The 15,394-nt window shown below is 39.4% G+C and overlaps 1 protein-coding gene across 1 annotated transcript in view; it reads left to right on the top strand.

The window, feature by feature from the left end:
- The first annotated feature begins 1,237 nt into the window (after positions 1 to 1,237).
- Positions 1,238 to 15,394, top strand: part of RNLS (renalase, FAD dependent amine oxidase) — a 283,909-nt gene continuing 269,752 nt past the window's right edge. The window contains exons 1-4 of the mRNA XM_068961684.1: positions 1,238 to 1,444; positions 2,350 to 2,455; positions 3,063 to 3,205; positions 13,230 to 13,388. Coding sequence (XP_068817785.1) covers positions 1,330 to 1,444; positions 2,350 to 2,455; positions 3,063 to 3,205; positions 13,230 to 13,388 — 523 coding nt within the window. The 5' untranslated portion in view covers positions 1,238 to 1,329. The remainder of the gene's footprint in view (positions 1,445 to 2,349; positions 2,456 to 3,062; positions 3,206 to 13,229; positions 13,389 to 15,394) is intronic.

Raw genomic sequence — 15,394 nt, 5'->3', positions numbered from 1 at the left:
ATGCAACTGAACTGAACTGAACTGAAAGCCATAAAACTTATAGAAGAGAATACAGGTAGACCACTCTTTGATATAAATGTAAGCAATATTTTTTTTTGGACTTGTCTCCTAAGGCAAATGAAACACATGCAAAAATAAAGCATGAAACTAAATTGAACTTATACGCTTTTGCACAGCAAATGAAATGATTATTAAAATTAAAAGACAATGTATTGAATGGGACAAAATATTTGCAAATGATATGACCAATAAGGGGTTACTATCCAAAGTATATTTCGATTATCTTTTCTTAGATATTATATCTTTATTAGATATATGTAATATTGATCTATCACCAACTTGAAGCCTGATAATTTCTCCCTCATGTGTACATACAGTAAAACTTCTAATTTTTAATGTTTTCATTATAATTGACTATCATCGTCAATTTTCTTATAAAAGTTTCTCTAGTGTCTAGGTAATAATTTATCTGCAATTCAGGGTAACTGAAATGGTTCAGTCTTATCCTTGCATATTACTGTTTCTTGAGAATTTCCAGGACAACGTTAGAAAGCAAACAAACAAAAAACTAGTGGTAAGGGCATGAATCCTTGTCTTGCTCATCCGCGCATCTCTTACAGCAATCGGAATGTTTTGTCATAAAATTTAATATTTACTGAAGAGAAGATTGACCTAAAATTCTCTGGTGAACCAAATATCTTTAACTGCCAATAATCTGGAATACAGAATTTTCTGGCCCCCTTTTACAGGTGGAAAAATTGAGGTTCAAAAAGTTTATCGTTTACACAATGCCCGAGGGTTAAACAAAATTTCTCCCAAATTCTTTTTCTGTTATGTGAATAGTGACTGTTAAGGTACTTGAAGAAAGCTGGCTCTGGCATCACTGCTGTGTTCCTTTCAGGCTTAAGGCTATTAAGCCAAGGTTCCAACAAGGCACAGTTACCCTAATAGTCAACCCTGGGCTGGGTCTCCACAGTAGTCAACACCAGCCCTGTGGCGAGGCGGGGTCTCACGCTCTAACATCTATATGATTTACAGGTTTGAGGGGCGAGAGGCAGGTTGGAAATCACAGCTTATCGGATGGAGCCACGATCCTTGAAGACAGCTCCTGGCTCTCAAACCAAGAGGAAGGCCAAGATTTGCCGGTCTTCAGCGCTGATCATTCTCTCAGCTCGAGTCGCCTCCTCTCCGCCCCCTGCAGGCCGACCAGGGAGCTGCTCAGGGGCCGAGTTGGGCCGGGAGCACGGAGCCTACAGCTCTGGCCCGCTGGGCTGTGGCGGCGGTTCCCCCGACTGCAGGCCGGCCACCCGGGCGCGGGGACAGCGGGCCATGGCGCGGGTGCTGATCGTGGGCGCCGGGCTGACGGGAAGCTTGTGCGCGGCGCTGCTGAGGGAGGCGTCCAGTCCTCTGCGCCTCACTGTGTGGGACAAGGCCGAGGATTCAGGTGGGTCGTTTCCGGACGGAAGCCAGGGAAACGAAGCCGGCGGGCACGCTGGCTTCTAAGGTGGCGTGGGCCTTCTCCGAGTAAGGCCCGGGGGAACAGCCAGCAGGTCGGCGGGCGCCGGTCACGTGATCGGAGACTTCCGGCGCCCGGGACGGCCAGAAGAGTGGGCGCGAGTTGGGGCGGCGACCCAGGCCGGGCGGTGGGGCGGGTGGGGGCAGGGCGGGATGCCGGAGCGCTTCACTGGGAGGCCTGAGCGGCCTGGAAGGCATCCTGACTGGAGTTTGCAAAGCTTGGGGCTGCCGCTGTCAGCAAGAAGTGAATTTGTTTCCTTGGCTGCTCTGTATCCTGGCAGCTTTCTTTAGATTACGAGAATCCTCCAGTGCCCATTGACCACGACTTTCCGAAGATCTCTCTACTTGAGAGAATCCTGTCACTCTCCTGAAGCCTGACAGCAAGAGGGAAAGCATTCGTTGATTCATTCATTCTGACATTTCATTCATTATTTTGTTTTCTTTGGTCCGTTCATTCATTCCCTTTTTTCAGATCAGTACGTAGATGCAGCCGGCACGTTGCTGAAGGCTGCTGTATATTCATGTGTCCTTAAAAAAAAAAAATCTCACAGCCCTGACTGAATTGTCTCTGTTAATTACTTCCTAGCAGTGTTAGATGACGAAACCTTGAACTTAAAAAACAAACAATTTTTTTTAGATTTCTGGAATCTGGAGAAAACAAGATTTTAAAATGTATTAATTATTATGACATCTAAAAGTAAAAAAAAATTAAATTAAAAATATATTTTCTGAAACAGTTCTAAGTTATCCATTGGTGTAACCTGGGGTGATCAGTGTTTATTGTGAAATATTCATTCTAATATATTAAGATATTTTCCTGGGGACTAATTCAAGGAGGAAGAATGACTACAGCCAGCAGTCCTCATAATCCACAGAGCACAGTGGACTTGGGTGCCCAGTACATCACCTGCACTCCTCATTATGCCAAAATACACCAAAGGTGAGTTAGTTGAAAGGAGTGGAATCAAGTCTTCCTGGTTGAGGATGTAAAAAGATACAAATCATCCATTTTTAACAGAGTTAAGCTTTGACTCTGGTAATATAGTGAAATTATATCATCATCATCATTGATCATAATGTTAATAGCAATAAAAGATTCACATGAGTAAAGTGGGAAAACTGCAATACATGTCTCTCCAATTGTGAAGATCAGGTGAGATGTTATATGGAATATGGCAAGGGCTCAATAAATAGCAGTTAACTATGTTGGTGTTGAGAAACGACAGATAACTGTGATGGAAGTCAAATCTTAACCAGATTTAAAATCAGTGTAATGAATACTGTTCTGTTTATTTTCACTGACTTTAATTTAAAATATATGAGAAAGTAGACCTTTGACTACGGTCAGCAAAAGACTATGGATTCTCAAAATATTTCCATTCTTCACCAAAAGTATGTCTTATTAACAGAAAACATATGTTGAGTTGTTTATAAGAAGATTTCTAGGTTTTATTTAGGATTATAATCTCGAAGAATTCTTTGAAGAGAGTATAATGTTTAGAGCTAAGTATAGCATATAGTTATGTTATCCATTTTGATTTTTTCAGTTTTTATGATGAATTGTTAGCTGGTGGCATTTTGAAGCCTCTGACCTCTCCTATTGATGGAATGGTGATAAAAGAAGGAGATTGTAACTTTGTAGCACCTCATGGAGTTTCTTCAATTAGTAAACATTACTTGAAACAATCAGGTGAGAATAAAATTTTCTCTGCCTTCTTTTAAAGTAAGCATTTTAAACTAAAAGTTATACACATAATTAAATTAATACTGTAAGGAAAGTTATAAAATAGATGTTCTCCTATGCACCACTCAATAGCTGGTTTTCTTCCCCTAAAGTAATCACTGTTTCCTATGTATGCTTCCAGAAAAATGTTTATGCATCTATCTCTTGCTCTATGTGACTATCTCTATTTCCCTATTCATAGACATTTGTATATATTGTTTTTTAAAATATGGATGAGATTATTTTATATAAGACATTCTATGCTTTATTTCATCTATGTTTATAACAAACCAATCTCTATCTCTGTCTCTCTACCTATGTCTATGTCTATCCTATTGATACTATCTCTCTGGAGAACCCTGACTAATATATAATCATTGACTGAATCTTATCTTTGGTCTATTTTCATATCAGCAAACTCAGTGTTCTTCATTCTTTTCAATGCCTGTTCAGTATTACATGATATATATATATATATATATATATATATATATATATATATATATATATAAAATTATTTATTTAACTGTTAACTTTCTGTTAAGTATGTAGATTGTTTGGGGAGTTAGGGATTGTTTTGCTTTATGCTAGTACCAGTATTGCTGCAATTTCTAACTCTGAGACACTTTTGAAAGTATATCTGTAGGATTAGTTCCTAACAGTATAGGAGGGGTGTCAATAGTTTGTGCATTTTTTATTTAACTAAGTTGTGTGATCTTTTCCTATCAAGGAATATATCATCAATAGTAAATGAAAACATGTCTTTCTGTACATCTTGATATTATGGAAAATAAAACTTTTTGCCCATATGATGGGTTGAAATGGTATTTCCTTATGATTTGCATTTACTTAGTTATGAGTGAGTTTATGCACCTTTGTTTTGCTAACCAAGTCTGTGCATTTTTTTCTGTAAATGTCTTATAACCTTTGCCTAGTTTCTATGAGGATTTTCATATGTTTTTATGTATGAGTGTTTTAAAATGGACTTTTTTGAGACTGTATTATTTAATAAGCTATATCTAGAATAATTACTGTTTTGGACTACATCAAATATTACTTGGGCATCTCTGGTGGCCCAGATGGTAAAGAACCTGCCTGCAATGCAGGAGACCTGGGTTTGATCCCTGGGTTGGGAAAATGGAGAAGGGAATGGCTCCCCACTCCAGTATTCTTGCCTGGAGAATTCCGAGGACAGAGGAGCCTGGCAGACTACAGTCCATGGGGTCTCAAAGAGTCTGACATGACTGAGCGACAAAGCACAGCACAGCACAAATATTACTTATTGTGAAGCCTGAGAATCCCAATACTGGGCATGAGAGAAGGCAGTGAGATTGAATATACAATATGAGGACACAGTAAATACCATTCCAAGCAAGGCCATTTCTTCATCTAGGATTTAGAATATTCTGGTGTAGTCATCAGGATTTTCCAGAAAGAAACAGAACTGAAAGGATATATTTATATAGATAGGTAAATTTATTGTACAGAATTAGCTGATGTGATTTTGGAGGGTAGCAAGTCTGAAGATCTGACAGGTGAATTGACAAGCTAGAGATCCAGGAGAGCTGATGGTTTAGTTTCAGTCCAAAAGCCTGAGACCCTGGAGAGCTGAAGGTACAGTTCCAGTTTCGGTGCTGGCAAGCTCAACACCGAAGAAGAGCTGATGTTTCAGTCCAAGTCTGAAGGTAGGAGAATGAAACAGTGTCCCAGTTCAAAGGCTATCAGACAGGAATACTTTTTTACTGGTGGGGTGGGAGTGTCAGCCTTTCTGTTTTATTCAGGCCTGTGACTGATTGGATGATACCCACCTACATTAGGGAGGGCGACCTGCTTTATTCAGTCTACCAATTTAAATATCACTTTCTTCCCAAACACCCTCACAGACATACCCAGAATAGTGTTTGCCAAATATATAAGAACCTCCTGACTCAGTCAAGTTGACACGTAAAATTAACCATCACAGATGGTGACACTATTTGTATATTTTGTAGATTGTCATCAGCTTCATATATTGCCACCATATAACTTTTTAAAAAAGTCTCATTTCCATCATGACTTTACTTAACCCAAATTAGATGTACATACATATTAGAATCTCCAAGTACTTACTAATTGTATTATATATCTAGCCATCCATATATGCATAGGTTAAAGTGTCTGCCTGCAATGTCGGAGACCTGGGTTTGATCCCTGGATCGGGAAGATCCCCTGGAGAAGGAAATGGCAACCCACTCCAGTATTCTTGCCTGGAGAATCCCATGGACGGAGGAGCTTGGTGGGCTACAGTCCATGGGTCGCAAAGAGTCGGACACGACTGAGCGACTTCACTTTCACTTTCTATTCATTCAATAAACATTTGCTGAGTGCTTACTATATACTGTTTTAGACACTAGTGATACAGGAACCAAAGTTCCTGCCGTCATATAGCCAAGGGACAGCCCTTGAATACACCACAACTACACCCTTTTTGTGTTAGGTGTTTGGGGTAATATATGGGTTTTGGTTTTCTTTTGCTTTGGAAACTCTTGGGAGAAGAAGTCATATTTAATTATTTGTAGCTCACATAGAATCTAATGGTACCTGGTATATAGTAGGCAGGTATAAATGATAGAGATTTAGATTTCTAATATATGTGTATGTGTGTGTGTGTGTGTGTGTGTGCTTAGTCACTTCAGTCATATCTGACTCTGCAACCCTATGGACTATAGCCCACCAGGTTCCTGTCCATGGCAAGAATACTGGAGTGGATTGCCATGCCCTTCTCCAGGGGATCTTCCCCACCCAGGTATTGAACCCCATGTCTTTTACGTCTCTTGCATTGGCAGGTGAGTTCTTTCCCAGTAGTGCCATCTGGGAAGCCCTATATATAAATATACTTATATTTATTCATTGTAGTTTAACCAGTTCTTCCTAAAAACCTCTTTATGCTTTGAACTTGAACAGTCTCTTGAGAGCATGAGTACTTTAGATTTTCTTATCACTATGTGAAATATTTAAGTAATTTTTTAAAAAGAATTATATACTAATAGTTGAAAATTTGGAAAATACAGAAAAATAGCAGGGAAAAGTGTCACAATAATATGTAAGTCAGCTGTAAGTTCATTCTCTGACATACTTTCAGCTTTTTAAAAAAATAATTTTTATATAATTGAGTTCAAGTCCTACATAATTTGAGTGTATATAAACTTCTTCTTAGTTTATTTTTACATTATCTTTGTAACGTTTCAAGAGGTCTTTCCACCCACTACCCAGATCTATTATTAGAGATTTTATAAATCACCTATACCATTTAAAATTTTATAATTATATCCATTCAAAAAAGTGTTAGTTACACAGTTGTGTCTCCATGGACTATAGCCCAACAGGCTCCTTTGTCTGTGGAATTCTCCAGGCAAGAATGCTGAAGTGGGTAGCCATTCCCTTCTCTAGGGGATCTTCCATACCTAGGAACTGAACCCGGGTCTCCTGCATCGCACAGGGATTCTTTACTGTCTGAGCCACCAGGGGAGCCCCTATATCCCTTTAAACATTCTTTAAACTTCTTTAAATCTTTCTGCCTATAAATGGCTCCTATCCTATTTTAGTATTTCCACAGTGAAATTGGAGAGAGTCCCTGGAGTCAGAATGACCTGGATGCAAATTCACATTCTACCACACTTTCCTAGTTGTGTAATATTAGGAAAGTGTTAAAATCTGTACTTTAGTTCTTTCACTGGAAAAATGAGAGCACTAACAATACCTACTGCAAAGTTTTGTGAAGAATAAAGGATATAATCCACCCATTGCCAATTCAAGCAAATAATAGCCCATATACTTAAAAATCTCTTGATAAATGTTATCTTAAAAAATAATCTTCTTAAATGAAGCTGATCTTTACATGTGCTCAGCGTATAACAACCCAAATTGCCAGGTCATTCCAAAATATACTTTACATTTTTGAATTAGTTGAGTTCACACCCCTACAATCTTGTGATACAGTTTTATTTAGTTTGTGGCCAGACTTCCAAGGAAATTATCTGTAAGGGGTACGTCCAGTCAGGTAGGCTTTAGAATAGGTCCAAATCTCTAAAGCCAGTATTGAAATAGACCAGTTTTCCAGAAGGAGTGCTAAAGGGTAGGAGGAAATAGGCACATGCCACTTGTCTTCTGTTCTCATTTATTGTTTCATGCGTTCACATTAAGCTTATTACAGAGAAAACTGTTTATTGGCATTAATTTTACCCACTTCCTGTTTTCCCAATTAATGCTGTCTTCTGAGTAAATAAAATGTGATTTTCCTACTTTTCTGTTTTATTTATTTATTTATTTGTTGTCATTGTTGTAGGAGTAGGAGAAATTCAAGAGAACAAAAACTACTCTATCATTTGTTAAAAGCTATTTATCTGATGCTGTGTTAGGCATTTAGCATACATCATTTCTAATTATTTTATAGCCATTCATAGTAGTTATCATTATCCTCATTTAGTAATAAGAAAAATGAGACTCAGACAAGTTAAGTACATTGCTTATAATGGCTTAACTGGTAAGTAAGATGCAAGCACTCTCTTTAAGGTGACCCTGTTGTCATTTCCTTTGGAGGATTCCATGGAGGACAATGAAAAGGTCTCAAACCTCTGATTTAACATCTTTTCCTTCCTGGTTTTTGCCCTACAGTTTGAGAGGATGCTCCCATCCCACCCTGGTTCAAGAGAACAGACTCATAGAGCCCTTTCCCTGGGCCCCATCTTTTACTGATTAGTCTCTGCCCCAGGGGGAAGGAAGGGGCTACCAAGGAGTCTTGCCATTTTATTTCTTTATGCACCCGGGAAGATCAGTTACATGATGGTTCCTTCTGTGACATTTGAACAGTGATGAACCAAATCCTTTTGCTTTTGAATAAGGCCCATGTTATTAAATCATTCATAAGAGGATGAATTTAGTTTCTAGGACAGGGTGAGCAGCTTTTATTTGGTTTGGCCTTGTGGCTCAGCTGGTAAAGAATCTGCCTGCAGTGTGGGAGACCTGGGTTCTATCCCTGGGTTGGGAATATCCCCTGGAGAAAGGAATGGCTATCCACTCCAGTATTCTGGCCTGGAGAATTCTGTGGACTGTATGGTCCATGGGTTGCAAAGAGTCAGACACGACTGAGTGACTTTCACTTTCATTTTTCCATAGGAAGAACTATTGCTGTATTTATCTGTTTTTATTTTACCAACTACTTCAAAAAGGGACATGGACTAACAACTGAAAATCAATGTGGACAACATATTGGTTTGGCCAAAAAGTTCATTGGGATTTTCCATAAGCTGTCATGGAAAAGTCTGAACAAGCTTTTTGGCCAACTGGAATGATTTATTAGAAAAGATAGTTTAATTTGGAGATGCTATCAGCTAGTATGATTTCTTTCTGGCAATATTTAATTTTATCATATTCTCCCTTTTTACTTTTGTGTTTATTTTCTTTCTAAAATTAATGTAAGGGAATTAAGCCTGGGCAATTCGGTCGCAAAATGGCTCCTAGGCAGGTGATCATGGTACTCATCCATAACAGTGTCTTTCAGAGAGAAAGTAGAGGGTAACCTGGGAGCCTTGGTTAAGCACTCCGCAGTGAACTTTAAGCAGTGCTTATAGTTAGACACTGCTTACTGGTCTATTTCAGTAGTTCTGCACTGAAACCTGTTTGTAGGAAATTATTGGAGAAAGATAAGTTTAGATTCTCTAACATGGAGGGGCTTCCCTGGTGGCTCAAATGGTAAAGAATCTGCCTGCAGTGCAGGAGACCAGTTCTATCCTTCTGTCAGGAAGATCCCCTGGAGAAGGTAATGGCAACCCACTTCATTGTTGCCTGGAGAATTCCATGGACAGAGGAGCCTGGCAGGCTACAGTCCCTGGGGTCACAAAGGGTCGAACATGACTAACACTTGTGCCTAACATTTTCTAACATGGAGGAAGGCAGGGGATAGGCATTGAATAAATACGTAACAGAAACATATTTGCCTTTGTAAAATGGTTAAAATTTCTTTGTAGTTTGATATCTTTGTAGCTCTCTGGAGATTTAAAAAAAAATTTATGAAATATGTGCTGGGGAAACAGTGGTACGTAAAACACATTGAACCTCACCTTTGTTAATGTAGAGCATAGTTGGAGGGAACAACAAAAACTAATTTCATGTACACAAAAATGTACATAATAAATGCTAAGAAGAAAAAGTGAGAGCATTATGAGTGAGCTATAGTAATAGGACCTAAACTAACGTGCGCCTGAGAAGAATGAGAAAGGGGAGATGTGTCAGGAAAAGCATCTCTAAATGTTTTCATAGATGTTTGAAAGGTGAGCAAGAGTGAACTAGGCCAAAAGCTGAGTGGTGAGAATTGCGTGCAATGGGCATATCAAGTTGAAACTATTCTCAAGTAGGAGGAAGACGGTACATTTATGGAATGAAAAGATCATTGCGACTGGAGGGTAGTAAATGAGGGAGAAAACAGTAGGTGAAGTTCAAGAGTAAGGCAGGGGCCAGATCATAAGAGGCTTTGTAAACACTATTAAGATTTTATACTTAATCCTAAATACAGTGAGAAACCTCTGAAAAATTATGTGTAACACAGGGACATGGTGACATTTACTAAGCTCAGACTGAAAATTTTTATGGCTGTTTAAAATTTTCTGGCTGTTTAAAAATGATCTTCCAGAGCCTTACATTTGGTTGTGTGGTCCTTTCAAAAGTTATTAGTTACTTTCACAAGGAAATGCCACTTTCCCAGAAACTTGAATCATCACAATTGGAAAGGAAAACTTCCTGGTTAGAGCAGGTATACCACTGCCCCTAATTCTTGGAAAATGAGTGGCTTTGCCAGTTTCAGTGTTAGATTTGGGTCTATTTATCTACCCCCATGGTTCTCACACTTTAATGTGCATGGTAACAAACCTGGAGGGTTCTTAAATGCAGACTACTAGGCCTGATCCCCAGATTTTGATTTAGGTCTGAGTTGGGACTTGAGAACTTTCTAGCAAGTTCCAAGGTGCTTCTGGTCTGAGGTCCAGAGAACCGTGGTCCTAGAGAACCACGGATAGTCATCTTGCAGAACTCTTCGGGACCACTGGGTTATATGTCTAAGGCATTTTACTGGATATGAAGAATTTCTGTTAATAGTTGGTGTAGTTCATTTCTCTTAACCACACCCTCCTAGTGACCACCAAAAACAAAACCAATGTAATGCTGTTTTCAAAGGGAATATTACGTAAAAATGCAACTGAATAAAGTTTATAAAGTCAGTTGACTTAGTTGAAGTCTGGATCAGGGCCAGGACAAAGGGAGAGGCACGTGAGGCAACTAAGTCAGGGGAAAGACATCCTGAAGAAACCAAAGAGAGGGAAGTGGAGCCACTCTGGCTGGAGTAAAGGGAATGGTGGGTGTGAGTTCAAAGCGCCAATTGTTTGCACCTTCTCTAAAGAGGGGCCTTAGAGAAACCTTCAGGCAAGTTGACGGAGAAGGCGATGGCACCCCACTCCAGTACTCTTGCCTGGAAAATCCCATGGACAGAGGAGCCTGGTAGGCTGCGGTCCATGGGGTTGCAAAGAGTCGGACACGACTAAGCAACTTCCCTTTCACTTTTCACTTTCATGCATTGGAGAAGGAAATGGCAACCCACTCCAGTGTTCTTTCCTGGAGAATCCCAGGGACGGGGGAGCCTGATGGGCTGCCATCTATGGGGTCACACAGTCAGACATGACTGAAATGACTTAGCAGCAGCAGCAGCAGGCAAGTTGGAACGCTATTTACAAACCCTTGCTCTAATTCTTTGAACAGAACGACTCTAATTGCCTCAAAGAGATTGAGGGCATCAGTCCTTCTATTTGCATTTGATTTTTAAAATTTGTAATTACTATGTTATAGAGTTATTCAAGGGAATATGAAGGATATAAAGGTGTATGAGATCTAGAGAAGACCTGACATGGAGGTGCCCAAGAGTGCTTGGGGATGGATAAGACATATCTAGGTCTTCCCAGGCAGCACTAATGGTAAAAAGCCTGTCTGCCAGTGCAAGAGATGTAAGAGATGCGGGTTCCATCCCTGGCATGGCAAGATCCCCTGCAGGAGGGCATGGCAGTCCACTCCAGAATTCTTGCCTGGAGAATCCCATGGGCAGAGCAGCCTGGTGGGCTACAGTCCATAGCATTGCTAAGAGTCAGACACAACTGGAGCGACTTAGCAAGACATATACAAAACATAGAGATACTTTGAATCAGTGTCCGAGTGAGAGGTAAAGGCAGTGATTATGGAGATGAGAAGTTCACACTGAGCAAGAGTAGCTATGGAAAGGGAGCTTCATGCCAAGGTTGGGCTTCAGCTGGATTCTTAGTAGCTAGGAATATGAGATGTCACATTCAGTGATGGACATGATCTTTTAGTGTCTTTTTCCCCCTTTATTCCATTTTCATTTATTTCCTTTCTATTCATGGGGCCAAATAAAAGTAGATTTATTTTAAAATGAAAGTTTTCTGAACACTAGAATGTGAGGTTAAGAAGTAGTATACCAAGGGGACTTAATGATCCAATTATATTTTCCTAGCTTTCAGTTCATAATTCATTCTCTTAAATATATATTGATTAAATACCTCTGTTCCCAGTACAATACTTTATATACTATATAGCATATTCAAAAACAGAGACATTACTTTGCCGACTAAGGTCCATCTAATCAAGGCTATGGTTTTTCCTGTGGTCGTGTATGGATGTGAGAGTTGGACTGTGAAGAAGGCTGAGCGCCGAAGAATTGATGCTTTTGAACTGTGGTGTTGGAGAAGACTCTTGAGAGTCCCTTGGACTGCAAGGAGATCCAACCAGTCCATTCTGAAGGAGATCAGCCCTGGGATTTCTTTGGAAGGAATGATGCTAAAGCTGAAACTCCAGTACTTTGGCCACCTCATGCGAAGAGTTGACTCATTGGAGAAGACTCTGATGCTGGGAGGGATTGGGGGCAGGAGGAGAAGGGGACGACCGAGGATGAGATGGCTGGATGGCATCACTGACTCGATGGACATGAGTCTGAGTGAACTCTGGGAGTTGGTGATGGACAGGGAGGCCTGGCGTGCTGCGATTCATGGGGTTGTGAAGAGTCGGACACGACTGAGCGACTGAACTGAACTGACACATAGAAAAAATAAGTGTAAACTCATGGAGCTTACAAATTAAAAGAGAATAAAATATCAATCATATAAGTACTCAAATAATTATTAAAATATATTGGTGATAAGTTCAAAGAAGGGAAAAGAGAGGATATTCCAGATTGTATTTTTCTTAATTTTGATTCTTCTTAATAAGATAATTGATCTATTAATGAGACTTGGATTTTGCTTACAGAGATGCTTTTTCAGGTTTAATAGGGAATATCAATATTTTTAATAAGGAATATTACCGGAGAGAAGAATCCTTAACACCTTTACTAAGATGTATACTTGCTCCACCAAGATAGTGATCTTTATAGTCAGAAGGATGTGGATTTAAATCATGGCATGACAATTCTAAATCTGTTTCCTCTTCTGTGAAATGAATTGGTATAATGTATATCTAGTGTTTGGCATCGGAGAAGGCAATGGCACCCCACTCCAGTACTCTTGCCTGGAAAATCCCATGGACAGAGGAGCCTGGTGGGCGGCTGTCTATAGGGTCGCACAGAGTCGGACACAACTGAAGCGACTTAGCAGCAGCAGCAGCAGCAGCAGTGTTTGGCATAGCCTTGGCATACAGTAGATGATTAATGAAAGATAGCCATGGTTACTGTTGTTATTAATTGTAGCAGTATTTGTTTCCCCCAGCAGGCATTGACAGGGAAATCTAACAGTACCAGAAGGGAGGGAGTCCCATTACATGAGATAGAAAGTGAAGCCCAGGAAGTTGTAGAAGATGAGCCTCACATTCTACTCATCTGAATGGATCCAGTTTGTGACTTCTCTTCCCCCTCATTCGCATGGAGAATCCTGATTATGTGAGCATGGTTTTGCTTTTGGAACAGGTGCTGATATCTGCTTCAGACAACGTGTGACTCAGATCAATTTGAGAAACAACAAGTGGGAAGTCTCCAGGGAAACGGGCTCCTCTGAGCAGTTTGATATTGTTGTCCTCACGATGCCCGCTCCTCAGATTCTGCAGCTTCAAGGTGACATCGCCAACTGTGAGTCTCAGCCCGTGCTGTTTACCTCAGGGACTGGGCTTTCTCTGATCTGAGTGAATTCAGCTTAAGTGTCTTAGCAAAGGGTAGATATGGGTTCTACTAATTTGCGTGTTCTAAAGACAGATACTACGGCCTGGTTCATGATACTAGTCTAGGTCAAACTGCAATCCAGATATTTTAAAAAAAAATTAAGAATTGAGTATTCCTCTTTTTGTTCTTGCCTTTAAGAAGTAAATATTTTTGAGGGAGATGTAGTAGTCTGACCCTAAAGAAGAACAGTCTCTTTGTGGCCATTCTGGAAAAAAAGATTTTTATGATGTAAACATTCATTATGGGACAAACATGGTAAACTTTATCTTGACTTGTTCCTGAGTGTGAGTCTCAGGTTCTTCCGTGACTGAAATTTGTTGGGACTCACCCTTTACCTGACTGCTCCCACCTCTTTTCATAAAAAACAGCTTTGAGACTAATTCGCATACTATACAACCCATCTGCCTGAAGTGTATATTTCAATGGTAGTTATTTCAGATATCCAATGACATGAAACCATTCCCACGGTCAATAGCTCTCACTTCCATCCCTCCATCTTCCATCCCTGCCCCCAGCTCTAAGCAGCCAATACACCAGTTCCTGTCTCTACAGAGTTCCCTGCAATCTGGATTCTCAAGCTTTTCTATAGCTCTGCTGTGCGTCTGCCTGTGCCAGGTTTAACTGATTATTCCCCGACCTTCATCATGTTTTGAGTGAATCTGACACATCAAAGTCATTGATTTCTGGATGATACTTAATGTTGCCTTGAATTCCATGAGTTGAAACAAAACAGAATCTGGTGATGGTGGCAAGACTTCAAAGATGTGACATGCCTATACCTTCTGACTTTGTTGCGAGACTGAAGGCGACATTGGGTTTGATTGAGAAATGGCCTTTTGTCACCATTAGAAAGAAACCCGGCAATAAGAATGGTTTCTAGATCTTAGATGTAGAACTGTAATAGAGCTTGTTCTCTGAGTAAGAATGGAGCTGGATATTTCATCTTGAAAGCAGTTTGAGTATAAGTTCTACCATGCAGTAACAGTATATAGCTTCTTTTCCAGTACAGTGTCAGATAGGAATATAAAAAGGATTGAAATATTTATTAGATGGCTATAGGCAAGCTAGAAAATGAACGTCAAAGATCTCTTTCATGCGTCTATATCTAGTGTGCTGCCAAAGTCACTTTAAAGTAGGATAATTTATTATCATGGATTCTGTAAAAATTGAATTGATTTTGAGACCATGTTAAATAACATACTGTAACTTTTAACTAAAACATGGTTATTGGTCAATGTATTCAGTTGTGTTATAAATTGCATATTCCAGTTTTTAAAGCTACATAGCTTTGTATGTAATGAGAGACCCTTCAGTGTTGCCTTTAAAAAATATTTCTCAATATTTGTATTAAATGACATACAAAATATCACACCATGACATAGACTGAGTCCTAAGATGTTCAAGGGCCTGCTAATCAATAATTTTATTTAGATCATCTATAATCTTATTTTTTGAGTGGCTGAACTGTGTTGGGCTGAGAGAGATAACTTAATTCTACTATTACTGTATTGTTGGTTTCCTGGGGTTTGGGGAGGTGAATTTTGCTTTATGAATTTTGATACTATATTATTTGACTCATAATATGTCTCCATTAAAATTATACCCTTTAACTTAAATTCTTCCTTTAGAGTCATTTTTATTTTATTTTGCTTTCACATCAACCTTGACTGATAAGTAAGATGTTTGTTCTTTTAATTTGGTACGTTAAATTGGTCTCGTACATCCTTTAGCCTTTTGGAGATATTTTAGAAGTACTGTTTTATTTGTTTTTTTTTTTTGAGTCCAGTAATTTCATAAAGATATATCTTATTGTTAATAGCTTTGTATCAGTTTTTCACAGATTGTGTTATTTGTTTTTTATTTGAAGATTCAGCTTTTCCCTTATTTTCAGTTCAGTTTCCTTTTAATACTTAAAT

This window comes from Capricornis sumatraensis, chromosome 23, assembly GCF_032405125.1.
Source record: "Capricornis sumatraensis isolate serow.1 chromosome 23, serow.2, whole genome shotgun sequence".
NCBI classification, from domain to species: Eukaryota; Metazoa; Chordata; class Mammalia; order Artiodactyla; family Bovidae; genus Capricornis; species Capricornis sumatraensis.
This window is presented reverse-complemented; position numbering and strand designations above follow the sequence as displayed.